The 23,693-nt window shown below is 40.9% G+C and overlaps 1 protein-coding gene and 1 pseudogene across 1 annotated transcript; both read right to left on the reverse strand.

Moving 5' to 3' along the window:
- Nucleotides 1–3,182: 3,182 nt before the first annotated feature.
- Nucleotides 3,183–8,648, reverse strand: LOC117279571 (uncharacterized; annotated as a pseudogene).
- A 2,506-nt stretch (nucleotides 8,649–11,154) lies between these two features.
- On the reverse strand, nucleotides 11,155–11,802 carry LOC138897134 (uncharacterized). The gene is made up of 2 exons (XM_070183092.1): nucleotides 11,344–11,802; nucleotides 11,155–11,268 (listed from the first exon to the last, which is right to left on the reverse strand). The coding sequence occupies exons 1-2, from the start codon at nucleotides 11,800–11,802 to the stop codon at nucleotides 11,155–11,157; spliced, it is 573 nt and encodes a 190-aa protein (XP_070039193.1).
- Nucleotides 11,803–23,693: the final 11,891 nt, after the last annotated feature.

Genomic DNA, 23,693 nt, shown 5'->3' on the forward strand with positions numbered 1-23,693 from the left:
CTTAATACTTGCAATAAATTCCCTCATTCTCCAGGTGGGCGCCAGATGACTTAAAACGTGAAATGAATTCCCTCGTTCCCGGCGCCTGATGACTTAAAACTTGAAACGAATTCCCTCATTCTCCAGGTGAGCACCTGATAACTTAAAACTTAAAATAAATTCTCCCGTTCTCCAGGTGGGCGCCTGATGACTTAAAACTTAAAATGAATTCCCTCATTCTCCAGGTGGGCGCCTACTACTGACTTGAACTTGAAATGAATTCCCTCGTTCTCCAGGTGGGCGCCTGCGACTGACTAAAAATAAATTTCCTCATTCTCCAGGTGGGCGCCTGCGACTGACTTTAACTTGAAATGAATTCCCTCATTCTCCAGGTGGGCGCCTGCTACTGACTTGAACTTGAAATAAATTCTCTTGTTCTCCAGGTGGGCGCCTGCGACTGACTAAAAATAAATTCCCTTATTCTCCAGGTGAGCGCCTGCGACTGACTTTAACTTGAAATGAATTCTCTCATTCTCCAGGTGGGAGCCTGCTACTGACTTGAACTTGAAATGAATTTCCTCGTTCTCCAGGTGGGCGCCTGCGACTGACTAAAAATAAATTCCCCCATTCTCCAGGTGGGCGCCTGCGACTGACTTTAACTTGAAATGAATTCCCTCGTTCTCCAGGTGGGCGCCAGATGACTTAAAACTTGAAATAAATTCCCTCATTCTCCAGGTGGGCGCCTGATGACTTAAAACTTGAAATAAATTCCCTCGTTCTCCAGGTGGGCGCCTGATGACTTAAAACTTGAAATAAAACCCCTCATTCTCCAGGTGGGCGCCTGATGACTGACTTTAACTTGAAATGAATTCCCTCGTTCTCCAGGTGGGCGCCTGATGACTTAACACTTGAAATTAATTCCCTCGTTCTCCAGGTGGGCGCCTGCCACTGACTTAATACTTGCAATAAATTCCCTCATTCTCCAGGTGGGCGCCTGATGACTTAAAACTTAAAACGAATTCCCTCATTCTCCAGGTGGGCGCCTGATGACTTAAAACTTGAAATGAATTCCCTCGTTCTCCAGGTGGGCGCCTGTTGCTGACTAAAAATAAATTTCCTAATTCTCCAGGTGGGTGCCTGCGACTGACTTTAACTTGAAATGAATTCTCTCGTTCTTCAGGTGGGCGCCTGATGACTTAAAACTTGAAATAAATTCCCTCATTCTCCAAGTGGGCGCCTGATGACTTAAAACTTGAAATAAATTCCCTCGTTCTCCAGGTGGGCACCTAATGACTTAAAACTTGAAATAAAACCCCTCATTCTCCAGGTGGGTGCTTGTGCTGACTTAAAACTGAAATGAATTCCCTCGTTCTCCAGGTGGGTGCCTGCAATCATGACAGCACAGACAAAACAGAGAAAGTTTTCTGCCCCAGTTTATGCCAGGAACATTCTTGAGTGTTAGTTGAATCCCATTATCCAGGAGGGTCTTGAAAATTTTAAACTAGATCCCATTATCCAGGAGGGTCCTGCAAGCCTGAAATTAAATCCCATTCTCCAGGAGGGTCCTGAACAGTGGAAATTAACTCCCATTATCCAGGAGGGTTCTGAAAACTTAAAACTAAACTTATCTAGAACATGCTTTCCTCATGGGGGATTCCTGGAAAAGCAAACAAGATTTCTTGCCCCTGCTTAAAATAAAGAAAATTTTGTCAGTTTGAAAATGTAGCGGTTAGTTTGTGGCATCCTTGCTGAAAGTGTCTGCTTCTGCCACTACCCCGCTTCATTTTGATTAGTTGCTTCGGGCTACAAAGAATTGTTTGACCTTATGATCGGACCTCGACCACAAAACCTATGAATGACTTGAATCCCTTACACTCAACTCGTCGTATGGCACTTTCATTCTGACAACTGTTGAACCTTTGTATTTCCTACAAATTCACGAATCACTTGACCACCTAAACTTCAGTTACCACCGCATTACTCATTCTAAATCATGTCACTTGTGATGTGCTTGGCCGAATTTCGCTTGGTGCAAATAAAAAACTGGTAATGAGCTTTGAAGTCCTTTCTTGCTTGCTTAACAAAGACTAATTTGACAGAGACTTAGAAAAATAGACCCAAAAGAAACGAAGCGAAGTGACTTCGAGAATTAGGAATAAAAAGGAAAAAAAAACAGAGATGGCTATTTGAAGAAAAATGGAAAAGAGACTTATCTGAATGAAGCAACTGGCTCCAATGATCATGACATGCATTTCAGATTGATTAGCCTAATCCATCTAACTAATCACATTTCAGTTCATGCCATGTCTTCATACTTCAAAATCGGGGTTTCCATAATTCAATTTCTCTGTAAAGTCATGAACCCCATTCGGCTTGTAATGCCCCGAGGGGTTTTCACCAGCAAGCCTCTCTCATTTGCTCCTCTCTCAACTCGTTGTCGCCTTACAGTGCCCGTAAGGGTTTTCACCAATAAGACTCTTTCATTTGAATTTTCTCTCGACTCACCATCGCCTTATGGTGCCCGTGAGAGTTTTCACCAATAAGACTCTCTCATTTGAATTTTCTCTCGACTCACCATCACCCTAGGGTGCCCGTGAGGGTTTTCACCAATAAGACTCTCTCATTTATTCACTTTTCCTTGTGCCCGTGAACAAAGGTGCTATCCATTTTGTAAATCATACCTCCATCTCACTTGACTTGGTATTCTCAAAGTTGATTAGAAGGTCTTTTTTTTGGACTGTAGTGTAGGTTTTGGATAGGGTTAGAAAGAAAGGGTGGCATGCAAGCTCAAAATAATTTAAGATGAAGGGGTTCAAAATTACAACTTTTGGAATCAGATCTTTTTCCAAAACTAAAACTTCTGCCCCAGTTTCTTCGAATCTGGGGAATTTTGGATTTTTATTTTGATGGGACCGAACAGTGTAAGGCTGCCTACGTATCCTTAAAAGGAATCAGGTCGAACGTAGTTCAAATTAGTAAAAGTTATTTTGTTTTTGTTACTTTGCCTTTCTTTTTCTTTTTCTCCTTTCTTTTTCTCCTTTCTTTTTCTCTTTTCTTTCTTTTGCTTTTCTCTTTTTTTTTTCTTTTCTTTTTCTTTTCTATTTCCAGCTCTACTTCTGATTTCAAAAGAGGGGTATGAAAGAAAATAAATAAGGCTAAAAAAAAGGTAACAAATGATAAAAGTGTTTGGGATAGCAGAATAAAATGCCTTCGTCATTCCAACTTTGAACATGCCTAGTACAAAATGCGATTGAAGATAAGCAAAGAAATCATACGTAATATCTCTTGACTGCATTAGAATTGATAGCCATATCCACACATTTACCTTCTATGTCTGTTAAATACAAAGCACCATTGGGCAACACCTTTGTCACAATGAACGGCCCCTGCCAGTTTGGGGCGAACTTGCCTTTAGCTTCAGCCTGATGAGGAAGGATGCATTTCAATACCAGCTGGCCCACTTCAAATTTCTGGGGACGCACCTTTTTGTTGTATGCTTTTGCCATTCTTTTCTGATACAATTGACCGTGACATACTGCTTCCAATCTTTTTTCATCAATCAAACTCAATTGCTCTAGCCGGGTTTTGACCCACTCATCATCATCAATTTCAGCTTCAGCAATGATCCGCAGGGATGGAATCTCAACTTCCGTAGGTATAACTGCCTCGGTTCCATATACCAGCAAATAGGGAGTTGCACCTATTGAAGTGCGAACAGTAGTGCGATAACCCAGTAAAGCAAAAGGTAACTTTTCATGCCATTGCCTGGAACCTTGCACCATCTTACGAAGTATCTTCTTTATGTTCTTGTAAGCAGCCTCAACAGCTTCGTTTGCTTTAGGACGATACGGAGTGGAGTTTCGATGCATAATCTTGAACTGTTGGCATACCTCTTTCATCAAATGACTATTGAGGTTAGAAACATTGTCTGTGATGATTACCTTGGGAATTCTGAACCGGCAAATGATATTTGAATGAACAAAATCTACCATCGCCTTCTTGGTCACGGACTTGAAAGTTACAGCTTCAACCCACTTGGTAAAGTAATCAATGGCCACCAGAATAAACCTATGCCCGTTTGACGCTACCGGCTCAATTGGTCCAATGACATACATGCCCCAAGCAACAGAGGGCCAAGGTGCAGACATTGTGTGTAACTCAGATGGCAGGGAATGAATCAAATCACCATGCACCTGGCATTGATGACATTTGCAAACAAAGCTGATGCAATCTTGTTCCATGGTGAGCCAATAATAACCTGCTCGAAGAATCTTCTTTGCCAAGACATACCCACTCATATGCGGTCCGCAAACTCCGGAATGCACTCCGACCATGATAGTCGAAGCTTGTTTAGCATCTATGCACCTTAGTAATCCTAGATCTGGAGTTCTCTTGTACAATATTCCCCCACTTAAGAAAAATCCACTAGCCAGACATCGAATGGTTCTCTTTTGATCACCTGTGGCATGTACCGGATATACCCCCGATTTGATGTATTCCTTGACATCATGGAACCAAGGCTCACCATCAGGTTCCTCCTCAACCACATTGCAATAGGCATGCTGATCATGGATTTGGATATGCAGAGGGTCGACATAAGTCCTATCCGGATGGTGTAACATTGACGCCAGAGTAGCCAAGGCGTCGCAATCTCATTATGAATCCTGGGAATATGCCTGAATTCTACCGACCTGAATCATTGACAAAGATCATGTAGATATTGTCGATACGGTATGAGCTTCAAAATCCCGAGTCTCCCATTCTCCCTGAATCTGGTAAACCAACAAATCTGAATCTCCCAAAACCAATATTTCTTGAACTCCCATGTCTATAGCTAGCCTCAAACCCAGAATGCATGCCTCGTATTCAGCCATGTTGTTAGTTCAATAAAATCGAAGCTGAGCTATTACAGGGTAGTGATGCCTTGTTTCAGAAATGAGTACAGCCCCTATTCCGACACCTTTCATGTTAGCAGCTCCATCAAAGAAGAGTTTCCAACCTGGCTTTTCATCATGATCAACCTCGTCAACATACATCACTTCTTCATCAGGAAAATAAGTCTTCAGTGGCTCATATTCTTCATCCACCGGATTCTCGGCCAAGTGATCGGCCAGGGCTTGGGCTTTCATCGCGGTTCGAGTCACATAGATGAGGTCAAACTCTGTGAGTAAAATCTGCCACTTTGCCAATCTTCCTGTGGGCATAGGCTTCTGAAAGATATACTTTAGAGGATCCATGCGAGAAATGAGGTAAGTAGTGTAGGATGACAGATAATGCTTCAACTTTTGTGCCACCCAAGTCAGGGTGCAACATGTCCTTTCAAGAAGAGTATACTTAACCTCATAAGGAGTGAACTTCTTGCTGAGATAATAAATGGCTTGCTCTTTCTTGCCCGTGATGTCGTGTTGACCCAACACACAATCGAAAGAATTATCCAATACTGTAAAATAGAGAATTAAAGGTCTCCCGGGTTCTAGCGGGACCAGCACAGGTAGGTTTGACAGGTTTCTCTTGATCTTATCAAATGCTTCCTGACACTCATCAGTCCACTTAACCACAGCATTCTTCTTCAGAAACTTAAAGATGGGCTCACAAGTTGTCATGAGTTGAGCAATAAACCTGCTGATGTAGTTTAACCTTCCGAGAAGGCTCATCACCTCGGTTTTGTTCTTTGGCGGTGGTAATTCTTGGATGGCTTTGATCTTTGATGGGTCCAACTCAATACCGCGTTGACTGACTATGAATCCCAACAGTTTCTCGGACGGGACACCAAATGCACATTTTGCCGGATTGAGCTTGAGGTTCTACCTGCGGAGCCTTTGGAAAAACTTTCTCAAGTCTCCAACATGGTCGGACTGCTTCTTTGACTTTATGATCACATCATCTACATAAACCTCAATTTCCTTGTGTATCATGTCATGAAATATGGTAGTCATTGCCCTCATGTAATTTGCCCCAGTATTCTTCAAACCAAATGGCATTACCCGGTAGCAGTATGTCCCCCATGGTGTGATGAATGCTGTCATTTCTGCATCTTCCTCATCCATCAGGATCTGGTGATATCCCGCATAGCAATCCACAAAAGACCCAATCTCATGCTTGGCAAAATTGTCGATCAGAATATGGATGTTCGGCAATGGAAAGTTATCTTTTGGACTTGCCTTATTGAGATCACGATAATCAACACAAACCCTGGTCTTACCATCCTTCTTTGGTACTGGCACGACATTAGCTAACCAAGTGGGATATCGAGTGACCCGAATGACCTTTGCGTCAAGTTGCTTTGTGATTTCTTATTTGATCTTCACACTCATGTCAGTCTTGAACTTCCTTAACTTTTTCTTGACTGGAGGGAATGCCAGATCAGTTGGCAATTTATGAACTACCAAATCAGTGCTTAAACCCGGCATGTCGTCATACGACCATGCAAAAACATCTTTATATTCAAACAGTGCTTTGATTATTTCTTCCTTGATTTGTGGTTCCAGATGCACACTTATCTTGGTTTCCCTGATATTATCTTGATCTCCTAAATTGATTGCTTCAGTTTCATTCAGATTAGGCTTGGGTTTTTCTTCAAAGTGATTTAGTTCTCTACTGATTTCCTAAAATGCTGCTTCTTCATCATATTCTGTTTCATCATCACACTCTACTTCTTGGATTGTTATTTCGAAATTAGATTGGCTTTTAAGATTTGGCTGAAAAATCCTCATGCATGTCATGTCATTGAAACCAGCATAAAAAGAACTGTACAGAAAAAAAAAATGAAACGCTATCAGGAATAATGGAAAACGGCAAATTGTATTTCATTGAAAATAAAAGGATAGGAGGGTTTGTACATCAAAACAAGCAAAAAATAAAAAATTTGGATTACAACCCTGGAATAACCCAGATAACAGAAAGGAAAACAAAGCAAATTACCAAAACTCCTTCCGGGTGGGAAGAGGAGTAGCTTTCCAATTGCTAAGCTTCACATTTGGCCCAACGAGCTGCACATCAGCATTACTGGAACCTTCCCCGATTTCCACCATATTAACCTCATCAAACAGACTTTGGAACCTCTTGATCAGCTCTTCATCAAAGTCGACCACAGGTTTTGGGACCGCCGATATTGGGCGTTTTGCAACCCCTGGCTTGACAAAAGACTTGGAGATATGTGGAACAGGCTTAGGAAGTGACCATGTCTTTCTTTTCAAATTTTTAGCCTTTTTCATGTCCTTCCCTGTGAGTGTGAATCCCAAACCAAATGTACCAAAATTTTCATGTGGACACACCGGATGTGCAATACCCTGTAGAGATGAACCCAAGCCTTTGCCCGGCACAAAACCATTCTTCAACATTTCATTTGCTACCATGACGGACGCGGAGGGTAGCTTTGGACCTGGAATGCATTCTCCTTCAGGAATCTTCTCGACAGACACTGTTTCGAACGTTTGGTAAACCCAAGGCCCTTTATCATCTTCAACTTCAATAAATGGAACAATTGTGTCATTGTAAGCAGATAAGTTCTCATCACCGTGGACAACTATTTCCTGCCTATCCCATTCGAACTTTACCATTTGATGCAGAGAAGACGGGATTGCCTTGGCAGCATGTATCCAGGGTCTACCCAACAACAAGTTGTAGAAGATAGCCACATCTAGCACTTGGAACTCCATAGTAAACTCAACTAGCCCTATTGACAATTCGAGCATTATATCACCGACAGAATCTTTCCCTCCTCCATCAAAGCCTCGAACACATACATTGTTCATGTAGATCCTTTCAGTGCCGATCTTCAACTTTTGCAAAGTGGACAGAGGGCAAATATTTACACTAGAACCGTTATCAACCAGTACCCTTGAGACAGCAGAATCCTCGCACTTCACTGTGAGATAAAGAGCTCGGTTGTGTTCTGTACCCTCCGTAGGAAGTTCATCATCTGAGAAAGTGATCCTGTTTTCTTCAAAAATCTTTTTAGCAATCTTTTCCAAGTGGTTCACCGTGATCTTATCAGGAACATGGGCCTCATTCAAAATCTTCATCAAGGCTTTGCGGTGTTCATCTGAATGTATTAGCAAAGACAAAAGAGAGATCTGAGATGGTGTTTTCCTTAACTGCTCTACAATGGAATAGTCTTGCGTTTTCATCTTTTTCAGGAACTCTTCAGCCTCTTCTTCGGTGACCGGCTTCTTTACTGGGATGTGGCCATCCTTGAATGGCTTGGCTTTCCTCAGTTCTTCTGGGGTAAAACATCTCCCAGAACGAGTCAGTCTTCTGGTTTCATTGACTTCTTCCTCTACTTCTTTCCCTTTATATGTTACTATCACCTGTTTGTAATTCCACGGGATAGCCTTTGTGTCAACCATTGGTAATTGGGTCACTAGCTTAATAATAACGGGGGTAATACGAGCCCCTTCCACGACTATGACAGGCTTGCCCGGGACCCCTAGCACGACTACTTTTTGCTTTTTCTGGTTCGCTTCAACATCAATCAGAGGCCCTTTCACAACCGATACAGATGGCTTCACGTTGAGCGTGCTTAGCTTCTCCGACACCCCTTCAACTGTCAAGGGCATTGCTTTTGCAAAATCTAGAGCTTTAACTGGATTACTTTCGCTAGCCCGGATCATCATGACAGACTTAGAAGAATTCTTGGGCTCCCCATCCTTATGAACTATCTCAATCATATGTGTCTCTGCATGGGCCGGCAAAGGAATTTGGTTGATGTTTGGCGCCTCCGGGCTCTGGACCATAATTTGATTTGTATCAATAAGCTCTTGGATCGCCCTCTTCAAATGCCAACACTTCTCTGTGTCGTGCCCTGGGGCATCAGAACAATATGTGCATCTGAGGGAATAATCAAGGTTCCTTGGAGGTGGATTTGGTGTCTTTGGCTCAATCGGCCTCAAAACGTCCAACTGCCTCAACTTTTGAAACAAACTAGTATACGACTCTCCAAGAGGGCTGAAGGTTTCTTTCTGCTGCTGCCTATCTTTTCTATAATCCGGCCTTGATCGAAAGCTTGGACCAGTAGGGTTTCGGTATGGTTGTGGGGGTGGATAAGGATTTTGTGGAGTTGGAGCATGCCATTGCGGGTAAGGAGGGGGCTGCGCATATGACTATGCATGGTGAACAGGGTATTGGGGTGGTCTGACTGAATATTGAGGGTCTTGTGGTGGGAAATAATGTTGGGATGGATTATATGAAGCTTGGGTGTAGGCTTGAGGTTGGGGTTGAGGTTGGGTGTACTGGTGAGGCAAACCCCTTGGGCCACACCCTGATCCAGAGACAAACATAGCGACATCATCTTTCTTCTTTTTGCCTAACAGGCTTCCGGTGCCACTTTGAATTGCCTGTGTGGTTGCTTTTATGGCAGAGTAGCTCATGATCTTGCTTGACTTGAGTCCCTCTTCCACCATTCCTCCCATCTTTACCACATCGTTGAAGGACTTACCTATGGCTGAGATCAAATGGCCAAAGTAAGTAGGTTCTAAGGCTTGAAGAAAGTACTCGACCATCTCATCTTCTTCCATTGGAGGATTGACCCGTGCAGCTTGTTCTCTCAATCTGAAACCATATTCCCTAAAGCTCTCACTGGGCTTCTTCTCTACCTTGGTCAAAGATAGGCGATCCGGGACAATGTCTATATTGTACTAAAAGTGCCGAGCAAAGGCCTGAGCCAAGTCGTCCCATGTGTACCACCTGCTAGCGTCTTGGCGGGTGTACTATTCTAAAGCCGCCCGACTCAAACTCTGACTGAAATACGCCATTAATAATTTGTCTTTCCCACTGGCGCCTCTCATCTTGCTGCAAAAGCCTCTCAAATGGGCCACAGGATCTCCATGTCCATCGTACAGGTCAAACTTGGGCATCTTGAACCCAGCGGGCAGTTGGACATCAGGGAGTAAGCATAAATCCTTGTAAGCCACACTTACGTGGCTTCCTATCCCTTGCATGTTCTTCAAAGATTGCTCTAGACTCTTCACTTTCCTGAATATCCCATCCTGCTCCACGTTCCGGGATGGTTTCTCAGTTTCAACAGGAGGTTCAAAGTGAGGGGTGTAGGAATAAGGATCCGTGACTTTGAAAGTTGGTTCCGGAGCATAATATTAGGTATCTGGAGCTTGGAACGCGGGTTCACTAGAAGATCGGTGGAGGGTAGCTCGCGGAGGGGCTACGAAAATAGGAGCAGATGTCTGAGCTGGGTATGCGGTTGTTTTGGCTGGTGGAGCATGGAAAGTTTGGGACGAGGTGTCGGGGTAGTGGTGGAAAGGGGTAAAACCCGGTGCATGCTGAGGGGAAAGATCAACGGTAGTGGGATTCTGGGCTTATGCCAGTGGTGGGATAAAAGCGGGATTTTCTGTGTAGTTAGCGGGAAATGAAGGTGGAGGATGCCCCCTGATCCAGGCTTGATACATTTCAGCCATTTGATGCTTCAACCTATGGACCTCCTCTTTCAATTCAGACTCTGATTCTATAATCTCCCTCGGCGGGTCAACAACACCCGTGTCCGACTCTTTGCTAGTCATGACTGCCTTGCGCTTTGATCTGGTGTTATAAGGGTGACTTGCTAGGATGCCAACAAACTAACCACCTAAAAAGAACCTGTCTTTTTATGCACACACAAAAACTTGGTCAGTTTTGAAGCATTTAACAGATAGGGAATCGCATATTGGGGATGCAATGCACCTGAGCAGTTAAACGTTTCTAAATGCTTTGCGATGGCTTATGTGTTTCATCCCGGCTCTTTTCCCAAATTTCAAATCCTGATTTTTTTCCTCTCCTTTTGCTGTGTTTCGCTCTTTTAATTCTCATTCTCTTTTCTTCCTTTTGTTTGGCCCCTCTTTTCTTTCTTCCTACCCTTTTTCTTTTCCTCTCTCTTTTTATTTTTATTTTTTATTTTAAGACTATAATCGAATCCTATGGGGATTGCCTACGTATCATGACGCCGCATGAATCAGATCATTACGTAGTTCAGGGATATAAATGCGAAATGATTTTTTTGTTTTGATTTTTTCAATATTTCATTAATAAAAGGCATCTTTTTGAATTTTCTATTACAATGACTTAAAAGTAGTGATGACTACAAAAGAAAAATCTACAGACTCGAAATAAAGCAATAAACAGCCTTGAAAAAGACGAACAAAACTCGAGGAAAGTAAAAAAACAGACTCAAAAACTAAAAATAAAAAGTCAAAAATACATAAGAGCGTCCACTGGTACTCCGGGGGCTTGCAGGACATCAGCCGGTCTCTGCACGGGCCTACTGGCAATATCTTCTTGAAGGCGGTCTAGGTCAACCATCACCTGTCGAATGAATGTCATCACAGAAGCAAAAAACATAGACTTGTTCATGTCTTCACATTCATGTCATTTCATTACAACATAATCAGCTATCTCTTTAATCCTCATTCTGATGACACCCTTTTCTTGAAGCAAACGTCCAATCTGCTGAGCCCGAGCCTCTAACACTTGTGTATCTATGTTATTTTGGTCTTGTAACTGCTGCAGGCTTTCTTGTAGTTGGTAAATCAATGCATAGCAATGCTCTCTTTCTGTCTTGAAATCCTTTATTTGCTTGACCAGTTCATTTTCCAGGGCAACTAGCTTTTTCTGTAAAATTGCTACTTCTTTGTCATATTTCTGCTTCAACTGGTGGGCTAATCTAGCATATTCTTCTGCACTTTTGGCCAACTTTGCTTGATCATTTAACAAGTCCCTTTCAGCCTTTGATAAGTTAAAACCATAATCATGCACTTTTCGCCTTACCGGTGTCTCGGCGGCTATTTTCATTCTCTGGATTTGGGCTCGAAGGGCTTCATTTTCCCTAGCTAACCTCATCTTTTCCCCTTCATCTTCAGCTGCCTGTAAACTACTATCAAATTTGATTTTTTTAATTTGTTCTTCTAGTTTATTTATAGTAGTCCAGTATTTCTTTTTTTTAGCTAACCAAGCCCATTGCTCTCGTGCTCCCTCGGTGAATTGTTGAACACGGGGCCTTTTGGCGGGCTGTTCTAGCTCTTGATCGACCCGACTTCTTTTACCATACCATGTGACGTAGTTGGATCCTACTTCACCTATGGACAAATCCCGTACTTGAGTCTGTGGCTCCAGGAACCTACATTGGTGCCAAATCTGGCGAACCCTTTCTTCTGGGAATGTAGCTTTTGGGTATAGTTTAATAACCTGTGGACTCAAATCTTCGTCATAGGGGATTGTCTGTCATATGCCCAATTGGCGTAGGACCCGATGCGGGGCATATGGCTGAATACTCCGAAGACCCATTAATAAAAGAAAGCACACTCCGTCGGACATGTAAATAACTTCGTTGACCGGGAGCCAACCGAAAGTCCACTCAATTCTATTTGCGTTTAAAGAACCCAAATACGCGAACCATGCCTCAGTACCTTCTGGCAACTCATGGCCGTTTACTCGGTTTTCATATTCTTCGATGCAATTGAGTTCGGTCAGACCGTATTTCATGTAACCTGGGCGATGACAAAGATGTTCTACCAACTACATTTGTAAAAGCAAGTTGCAACCCTCAAAAAACTTTGTCCCGGCTCGACAAACGGTTAAAGATCGGTAAATTTCTGCGAGAATCATCAGTATGATAGTGCCACTGGCCTTTTTGACCATAAAGTCGGCCACTCCTACGAGCCCCAATTCTATATGTCTGTCACTCCTTGGGCATATCAGATTGCCTAAAAATGCCACCACAAAGGCCAAACCCCTGCGTGCTTCCTATTTGTCTTTATTTCCCTGATGATTCAAACCAGTGTCTGGAGCCTCAAATTCGTGGGGGTCCCCATACCGGCTGTATAAGAAACGGAATGTGCAGAATCCTCCGGCTAAATTTTCATCTTTAACCTGCCGACTAATACTCAAGAGGTCCAAAAACTTATGAGGGGTTACAGTTCTTGGTGCTACTGGATATTGATGCCTTAGCTTCCCTTCGAAACCAACATAACCTTCTATCTCCTCTAGTATAGGGGTCAACTCGAAATCAGAGAAGTGGAAAACATTCTGTGTCGGGTCCCAAAATGGTATCAAAGCTTCGATTATATCAACCCTTGGTTTAATCTCCAGAAGACCAGTGAGCCCACCTAAAGCCTTTGTCACAGAACGCTTGGCGACCTCCCCAAGGTCGTTCCACCACATGTGGAGTCCTAGTGAAATCTCGTCTACGACTTGAAAAGGTATATTTTCAACAGTGCTCATCCTGTACATTTTTATTTAAGGCGACTGGTTAAAAACAAGTGATTTTTTATTTATATTTTTTTTGATTTTTGACCCCAAAAGAAAGATTATTTTTGCAAAATAAAACTCAAACAACTCAAGACCACCTTTGCAAATATGGCCCTTCAGCCCTTCAGAAATGAAGATATTAAAACTGTGCTTGCTAAGAGGTCAAAATTAGGAAAAGAGCCATAGGTGGCTATTTTTGCAAAACAAGCCTTTCGACGTCCCGTCGGGACGTTTCTGGCCATTTGGACCGAAAATAGCATCCCCTAAATTTATTTATGATAAATGACGCATTTTTTGGTTATTTTTGCAAAAACGGGGCCGGACTCGATGAGAGTTGCCTACGTATCTCACATCCGGTGAGAATCAAACCCGCGTAGTTCGGTCAATTTTGATGCACAGACAAATATGATTTGTTTTGAAATGCTTTTCTCTCTTTATTCTTGAAATTTTGACAGAGTAACAGGTTTTTTTTTAATATCGGGATTGTCAAAACCAGACGTTTTTCTATCCTACCTCACTCTTTGATTTTTCTCTTCTATTGGTTTTGATTGATTTTTTTTATAACTCAAGAAGCCGGTCAACATACAAGCCGAGCAAATTAATGCACAAGTAGCACGTAAAGAACGCATTAGGATGGTCCTTTAATTTTAGGTACACCTATCCTAGACGGACCCAACCCTTGTGTTGAATCCCCTAAGTCAAATGCACATGATGCAAGCAAACGTACCTACTAGGGATACGGCATGAGGCTGTGTTATTCTACGTTTAAATCATGGGTGTATTGTTCTAGACCTGGCTTACCCAAGAGAGGACAACTCGAGCCGGGGAAAGGGGGGGGAGAAGCGTACCGAGAATACAGAAGCTTCACCGGCTTTGCAACTTGTCCGAACCTCATTCTAAAATTGGGATATGACTCTAACAGAAAAGAAGCCACGCGAAGCGCACGCTTACCAGAAGATTCAGAAGACTTAGAGAGAAAATGGTTTCGTAACAGTTTATATACAGTTCACAAAATATCAAATCGGTAAATGAGAGGCAATTAACACATTAGGCCCAAACACGTAATATCAGACAATTACAAGAAAGCCAAGCATAACAGTTATTCTAAGCTCGAATTCTGAACCCTGAATCAGAGATTCTGGGTTCGATCCCCAGCAGAGTCACCAGAGCTGTCACACCTCCTTTTTTCCGAGAGGGGATTAGGGAGTTTTTCCAATTTAAGTGACATTAATCGAAATGAGATTATTTATTTCAGAGTCTCCACTTGGAATAATTTATAGTGTTTCAAGTCACCGATTTATTTTAAATCCCAAATCGAGGAAATTAACTCTTATTTATGGTCTGCGAACACAGAAGATTGGGTAAGGAATTCTGTTAACCCGGGAGAAGGTGTGTAGTACTCCCGAATACTGTGGTTTTAGCACGGTCGCTCAACTATTAATAATTGGCCTAATTATCTGATTTATTATATATTTAAAACCTATTGTACATTTTTAACCTTTTAAACCGCTTTTAATTATTTATGGAATCTGTTTGAACAAGTTGCGATGTCGCACACTCGTTGTTTTTGAACACATTGCGAATTGCGTCACATGAAATGCACCCGCGGTTTACAACATATTTGTTTTTATTATTATTTGAAGTTATGGTCAGGTCACATGAAATGCACACCCGAATTGAAATTTACGTATCGTGACCATACCACGGGAACCGTACCCATAGTCACGATGATTTATTATTAATCGCGCCTAAAGCAACTAGCGATGGTTTATAAGTTTTAATTACCTAAGCTTGAGATTATTGTGAGGTCATGAATTATGGATATGACATTGTTGGAAAAGTGTAATTTTAAATTAAACATACATTCTAACGACACAATTAGACAAAAAAACACATAAGCAAAATAATAGAAAATGCTCTCAAGCCCAATTTCTTTTCTAACTTCAAATAAACTCCCTCGACCAAACCCCTTTTCAATTTTATCAACATGAGCCTAACTCATTGTGAGCTTCTAATTTCAAGCAAGATTGCCACAACAAACCATTTATATTTAAAACCAACTTAAACCCAAATTCTTTCCCTAATTAACCAACACAGTAGCTCAAGTTAAATAATAAAAAAAGAATTATCAAGCAAGTTCAAGATAATAGTGACTTAAGTACCAACTAGACATGAAGGCTAAACTAAAAACAACATCATACTATATTCCTGCGGCACACCAAATGCCTAAATCAATTTCAACTCAAGTCGTTTCCTTCGCCATTTCATTTACCGGATAAGTCACGAAACTTTCAGTGATATAAGTCAAAGTTGCATTGAAATATCAATTCATCCTATTCACTGTCACGAATTAAGACATTTAACCAAATAATGAAACTAAGACAGCAAATGCAAACAAACCAACATAACAGAATACCAAAATCAATCAAAATCCTTCACCAAACCAGAATAATGAGATGAAATAAGACGAAGGTTTGAAAAGTGCACATTTACTGTTGCACTCTTTGAAATACTGTATTAATGAAAAAAACACCAAACAAATCCTTAAACGAGCAGATGAACCTGCGACCGGAGACCTCGATCGGCGACCTCGAAGCTCGCAATCCTTCGAAAATCAGACCACAGAAATAAAACCTCTGTTTCGTATGAAAAAGAAAAGAGAGATGATTTATTTCTTTTTGAACTAGAGCCTCATGGAGAAATTTTGATTGAGAAGGGGAAAACGTGATTAATGATTGGTGAGGATGAAAGGCTGCGGTTTGGATATGAATTTATTTGCAAAATCAGAGAAGGGGATGGAAAGCTTGCTTCTGCTGCACCGCTATTGATTTTCTCACGTCCCTTCCATTTTTCTATCTGATCCCCTCCCAAACTTCTTTTGTTCCCTTTCTTTTGGTTTCTGCCTCCCCCGTTTTTTCCTTCTCTTTTTTTTATGGTTAGCTTTAGGTCTGTATATATAATATGTGTGGGCAAAGTCTTGGAGAGAAAGAAATTCAGATCATCAAAAATGTGTGAATGGATAAAAGATCCAAAATAAGGTACATGTGATTACTCTGTGAGAAAAATCACGTGAGGGGGGAGAGAATATGCCTTATGAGTTAGTTATTTTGGGATAGGGAGGAATCTTGACTAAAAGACAAAAACTCAACAAGAAGACAAAAGTTTTGGCACAATTTGATTGGTTCTTTATTCTCTTTTTTTTTTCTTGTAAAGGATAACAAAAAAAATAAAATTTTAAAATATTATTCCTACTAAAATGAGATAGCAAAATTAAATATTAACTAGCTACTTCCTGTCTAGGAACTATTAAAAAGTAATTCCAAATTTACTAACATACTAAAAATAAGAGGAAAGCATATTTTTGTGTGTTTTCTTTTCTTTTGCCAATTAGAACAAAATTGTATACTCTATAATTGTGAAACGTTTTTGTTGATTTTCAATTTATCTAAAATGAACTTATAAAAAGGTGAAATAAAACTAAAATATTAAGATTAAACTTAAAAATTATTTAAATACTAAAAAATGAGTAAAAATTCAAATATGATAAAAAATTAAGTGCTCACAATTGTTAACTGCTAGATTGTCATTAATGGTCTGCTGGTTACTCAGTTTTGCAATTCTAATAAGGCTGATTTGCTTCAAACCTTTGAAAGAACTACATCTAAGCTTTATTTATCTCGAGTATTTTCCATCGGGTGGGATTTTGAAATTCAGGTATCAATAGGGGGGGGGGGGGGGTCGTGTTATTTAATGGTTGAATACATATGTCGTCCCTTAAATTTGCCCAAAGTTTTTATTTAGACATCCGAAAAAAGATACTCCTTCCATTTCAATTTATGTGAACCTATTTGACTGGACACGAAGTTTAAGAAAAAATAAAACTTTTGAAATTTGTGGTCCTAAACAATTCAAAAAGGGGCCTAAAGTATTTGTGTGGTTATAAAAGCTTCTCATTAAGGGTAGAATTATAAGTTTAAGCAAAATTATTTCTAAATTTAAAAATGGATCATTCTTTTTGGAACGAAACAAAAATAAAATATATTTATGTAAACTGGAACGGAGGCATTAGTACCTATTTGAACACTGGACACTCACACGTATAAAGTAAGCCAAAACCTTTAAACGCGTGAGGCTCACACGTTGACCTGGAAAATATAACCAATGAAAAATAGACATGCTTGGGAAAAAAATTAAATGACCTGGATTATCTCGTGTATATTTTTGTATACTGCTCACTTCTACTTTATCTCTTGAGAAAAACTGGAAATAATATAGATGGTTCATTATCAAAGACAAGATTCATTATATGGAAAGCCTTTTGCAAGCCTTACTATGCCTTGTAGTACTTTGCATTCAATTGACAGTTGAAATCCAAAGAATGAGGAAATAGAAATACTCCACATTTCTCTCATAAGCTTTTGACATAAACAGTGGCTGAAGAACCATAGAAATTGTAGATATTGACGTCAGGTAATATGCAACTTCTGCTCTAACAACAACAACGATGACAAACCCAGTGTAATTCCACAGGTGGAGTTTGGGGAAGGTAATGTGTAAGCAGATCTTACCTCTACCTTGAAATGTGCAATTTCTGCAATTCTGCTAGCTCTAGGTTTTGGAAAATATGATGCTTTATAGTAGTATTTACTGGACTTTAAAATATGAGTATGCACCAAAATGTGTATATATATATATGCAACTGTTGACAGGGCGAAACAATTATTTTTCATGTGGTGTGAAGTCTAGTGTTACTGATATGAGTTTCAAGAAGAAAACTGTGATTATGGTGTTGTTATATTGGAGAAGTTAAGCTCCGGTCAAGGGCAAAACCAACCAAAAGGGTATTATGTTGAATTGGCTATTGATGTATAGAATGTAGAATAGGAACTACAAGCAAGCAAGCAAAGGGCAGGGCATCTCAACAAGATTGGGGGCTAAAGCCAAATTTCAGAGAGACCCTAAGTAAGAAAATCAACGATAAATTTTTAATAAAAAAGTATAAAATAAAGGTAGAATAATAAAACTGGCTCAAGAATTGATAAGTTGATATACAACAACATACCCAGTGAAAACCCACAAATGGGGTATGGGGAGGTAAGTGTACGCAGACCTTACCTCTACATTGGGAGGTAGAAAGATTGTTTCCGAAAGACCCACAGCTCAAGAGAAAGCATGGCAAAAAAAAAAGGCCAGATAAGGATAATCAATTCAATGCAATATGAAAATGAAAGTAATGAAAACGTATAAGTCATGATAAAGCAGTCTAAAAAGAAGCGGTAGTTATCACAGATAATGTAATAACCCAACCGGTTATTTTAACTTTTAGAACCCCGTTACCTAAAATAAAATTTCTCGCAGGTGCTTGTAATAATTTATGACCTGCGGGGATGGTTGGTTCGGGATTTGGAAGTATTTGGGGTGAAACCGGAACACTTGGTTTCTTAAATTAGCCTTAAAGTGCTAAGTTTGACTTCGGTTAATATTTTGAGAAAACGACCCCGGAATAGAATTTTGATGATTCCAACAGCTCCGTATGGTAATTTTGGACTTAGGAGCATGTTCGAAATTTTATCTGGAAGTCCGTAGTTAAATTAGGCTTGAAATGGCTAAAAACAAGAATTTAAGTTTAGAAGTTTGCCGATGAGTTGACTTTTTGATACCGTAGTTGGAATCCAGTTCCGAAAATTTCCATAGCTCCGTTATTTAATTTATGACTTGTGTGTAAAATTTAAGGTCAATCGGAGTTGATTTGATAGGTTGCGACATCGAATGTAGAAGTTGAAAACTCTTAGTTTCCTTAAGCTTGAATTGGGGTATGATTCATAGTTTTAGCGTTGTTTGATGTGATTTAGAGGTTCGACTAAGTTCGTATGATATTTTAGGACTTGTTGATATATTTGGTTGAGATCCCGAGGGCCTCGGATGAGTTTCGGATGGTTAACGGATCAAAAGTTGGACTTAAAAAGGATAATCAATTCAATGCAGTATGAAAATGAAAGTAATGAAAACGTATAAGTCATGATAAAGCAGTCTAAAAAGAAGCGGTAGTTATCACAGATAATGTAATAACCCAACCGATTATTTTAATTTTTAGAACCCTGTTACCTAAAATAAAATTTCTCGCAGGTGCTTGTAATGATTTATGACCTGCGGGGATGGTTGGTTCGGGATTTGGAAGTATTTGGGGTGAAACCGGAACACTTGGTTTCTTAAGTTAGCCTTAAAGTGCTAAGTTTGACTTCGGTCAACATTTTGAGAAAACGACCCCGGAATAGAATTTTGATGATTCCAACAGCTCCGTATGGTAATTTTGGACTTAGGAGCATGTTCGAAATTTTATCTGGAAGTCCGTAGTTAAATTAGGCTTGAAATGACTAAAAACAAGAATTTAAGTTTAGAAGTTTGCCGATGAGTTGACTTTTTGATACCGTAGTTGGAATCCAGTTCCGAAAATTTTCATAGCTCCGTTATTTAATTTATGACTTGTGTGTAAAATTTAAGGTCAATCGGAGTTGATTTGATAGGTTGCGACATCGAATGTAGAAGTTGAAAACTCTTAGTTTCCTTAAGCTTGAATTGGGGTATGATTCATAGTTTTAGCATTGTTTGATGTGATTTAGAGGTTCGACTAAGTTCGTATGATATTTTAGGACTTGTTGGTATATTTAGTTGAGATCCCGAGGGCCTCGGGTGAGTTTCGGATGGTTAACGGATCAAAAGTTGGACTTAAAAAGCTGCTGTAATTTTTCCTTCCGCTGTATATTTTGGGCTGTGATCGAGCCCCAGATCGAACCCAGATATCGAGCCCACGATCGAGGCCTGAGTCGAAGTCAGGGACGAAACTCAGTATCGAAGCCACGATCGAAGTCAAGGCTCGAGGGCTATGATCAAAGGAAAGGCTCGAGTGCTAGGATCAAGACCCAAGATCGAACTTGATCGAGGCCATAACCATGTCCCAGGCTCGAGGCCTGATCGAGGCCATGACCAGCTCCCATGATCGAGCTCCCAAGATCGAGCTCCCTGAGATCGAGCTCCCTGAGATCGAGCTCCCCTGATCGAGCTCCTTGATCGAATTGGACAGAGCTGTAAGTTATAAAAACAGAAGATATTCGTCCCATTTGCCATTTTTGACGAACTTGAGCTTAAGCAGAGGCGACTTTTGACAGATTTTCAAGGAAAAAATATTGGGGTAAGTGATTCTAACTCGGATTTGATCTACATATACAGGTATATCATTGTTTTCACCATAAATTAGAGTTTTGAGATTTAAATTTGGGAAATTTTTAGAAATCTCATAGAAACGAATTTTTGAGATTTCGGAGTCGGATTTGAGTGAAACTGGTATGATTGGACTCGTAATTGAATGGGTTGTCAGATTTCGTAACTTTTACCGGATTCCGAGACGTGGACCCCACGGACGAATTTTTAATTAATTTCGGGATTTTTATTTAAAATGTAGTATTTTCTTATAGAATTGATTCCTATAATTTTTAGTGATTGTATCGAATTATTTTGGCTAGATTCGAGCCAGACAGAATTGGATAATCGTGGAAAAGGCCTTATAGTAGATTAAATTGGAGAAAGACGAGGTAAGTCTTTTGTCTAATCTTGTGAGGGGGAAATTACCTCATAGGTGATTAAAATTAAATAATTGTTGCTAATTGTGGGGGCTACGTACGCACGAGGTGACGAGAGTCCGTGCGTAGCTACTATTAATGCTAAAGTCCGGGTAGTTTAAGACTCAAAGCATGAATTACTTGTGTGAATTATATTCTTTATTAATTAAAATAATTGATGTATATATTATGAATTGTTATGAAAAGTAAAAAAAATATGAAATTTTCATATGCTTAATTTTTGTTTAAATCAATTAATTGTTAAAAAAAATTATTCTCCTCCCGAATTTACCTTATAATAAATATACTCTCCTTCCGGAGGCACATAAGAAAATGTCCTCCTTTCTTGTGGAGCAGGCCGAACACCTCGGCAGGATAGATGCATCTATGGATCGTGCTGCACGTCCCTCGGCAGTGTACACGACACTCTGGATCGGGCCGTACGTCCTCGGCAGAAATCGTGCTTAATAATAATAATTACACGATACTTTAATAATTTATTTCAGCTTGCGAAGCTAATTAATAAATTGGAAAATCTTTGAAATTTAATGAATTATTATTCTTGCTTGTTAAGAAACTAATTGTTACTCCTGTAAATGAGATTTAATTTATAAATTGAAAATTATTTGAAATGAAGGAATTTAATTAATATATTACAAATTGTTACATTTGAAGGAATTTGATTATTTCTGCTGATTAAATAAATTATTGTAAATTCTGTAAATCATGCTGATTTAAATATCCTAGTTTTATTTTAGTTATTATTATTGTCCAATAGTGAGTGTCAAAGTCGGCCATCTCGTCTCTACCACTTCTAGATTAGGCTTGATACTTACTGGGTACACGTTGTTTACGTACTCATACTACACTTGCTGCACTTTTTGTGCAGGATTTGAGACAGGCACTAGTGGAGGACCTATCATCACATACCCACGTCATCCCGAGGCATAGTGGTGAGCTGCCTTTCTAAGCCGTTCCGCAGCTACCAATGTCTCTTCTTATATTTACATTCTGTCTATTTCATTTCAGACAGTATTTGAAATTTTGTATAATCTACTAAATGCTCATTCACTTGTGACACCAGGTCTTGGCACACACATTGGTAGAGTTTGGGTTTATATTTTCTTGCTTTTAAATTTTATCAATGTATGCTTCATTTATTAGTTGGCTTGCCTAGCTTTAATATTGGGCGCCATCACGACCTACAGGTGAAATTGGGTCGTGACAATATGGTATCAGAGCACTAGGTTCACGTAGGTCTCACAAGTTATGAGCAGACCTAATAGAGTATTGCGGATCGGTACAGAGACGTCTGTACTTATCTTCGAGAGGCTATAGGGTGTTAGGAAATTATCTTTCTTCACATTCCATTGTGAAATTAATGTAGCACTAAAAATTCTTCTCTTATTTTCTCACAGATGGTGAGAACGCGCTCGAATGAAGTTCCAGACCAGGGAAGAGCTACTCCCCCAGTTGCTAGAGACTGAGGGAGGGATCCAGCCCGTAGTAGAGGGCGAGGACGTCCCAGGACTATTCCGGCTATGCCGCCAGTGGATCCAGTAGAGAATCCCATTATTGAGGAGTAGGGTGAGGTGTCTGTGGTAGAGCTAGCTCCGGTGGACTTCACATCTGCACCGGGAATTCAGGATGTTATGGGTCGTATGATGCGATTCATGGACAATATGACCCAGGCCGGTTTATTTCCGGCAGACCCAGCCATATCTCAGGCGGGCGGGGGAGCACAAACCCCTACCGCGCAGGCTCATGGACATGCAGCTGCTGTATATCAGACCCAGGGTGCACTACCCGTGAGTGGAGCCCAGCCAGTGGCAGCAGCTACACCTGAGCCCAGGCCAGCTGTAGCCGCCGATCCTCAGAAACTATTGGACAGATGGACTAGTCTACATCCTCCTGTCTTTGGGGGTGAGCGACATGAGGATCCACAGGATTTCAATGATCGTTGCAAGGATAGACTGTATAACATGAGGATATTGGAATCCCATGGGGTTGATTTCGCTACTTTTCAGCTATAGGGTAGAGCCCGTAGATGGTGGCAGTCTTATGCTCTTGGCAGACCAGCAGATTCTCCTCCCATAACTTGGGACAGGTTCACCCGTATCTTCTTGGACAGGTATATTCCACCCTCCCAGAGGGAAGAGTTGCGATTTCAGTTTGAGCAGCTCCAGCAGGGTCAGATATCAGTGACTGATTATGAGGCAAGGTTTGCTGAATTATCTCGCCATGCACTAATGATACTCCCTACTGAGGTGGAGAGAGTGTGGAGGTTTGTAGCCGGTTTACATATTGGTATTCAGGCCACTATGGCTCGAGAGGTTGAGATGGGTACTTTTTATGAGCGAGTTGTGGAGATAGCCCGGAGGATTGAGGGTGTACGTCAGCAGAGCCGAGAGCAGATTATGAGAGATAAGCAGTTCAGGTACTCTGGAGAGTTCAGAGGTGCTCCGTCCGCGAGCAGAGGTCAGTTCGTGAGGGGGCAGTCCAGCATACCCCCATATCCAGCACCACCACCTCCTTGAGGTGCTCCAGTACGACCTTATCTCAGTGCTATCCTAGAGAGTTTTTACCGCCCACCAGCTATTCATAGTCTTCCCAGTGGGTATTCACATCCCTAGGCCAGACACTTAGTCAGCAGCCCATCGCACCGAAGAGTTGTTACGAGTGCGGGGATCCCAGTCACATGCGGAGGTTTTGCCCCAGGCTTCGGGGTAGGCCAGTACAGCAGGGTCAGCAGCCTATGCTTACCGGACCAGTTGCTCCACCAGTAGTCCGACCACCCAAAGGTGGAGGTCAGTCAGGCGCTCCAGCTCGGTTCTATGCTTTTCCGGCTAGACCAGATGCAGAGGCCTC

The sequence above is a fragment of the Nicotiana tomentosiformis genome, chromosome 8 (genome assembly GCF_000390325.3).
Source record: "Nicotiana tomentosiformis chromosome 8, ASM39032v3, whole genome shotgun sequence".
Lineage (NCBI taxonomy): Eukaryota > Viridiplantae > Streptophyta > Magnoliopsida > Solanales > Solanaceae > Nicotiana > Nicotiana tomentosiformis.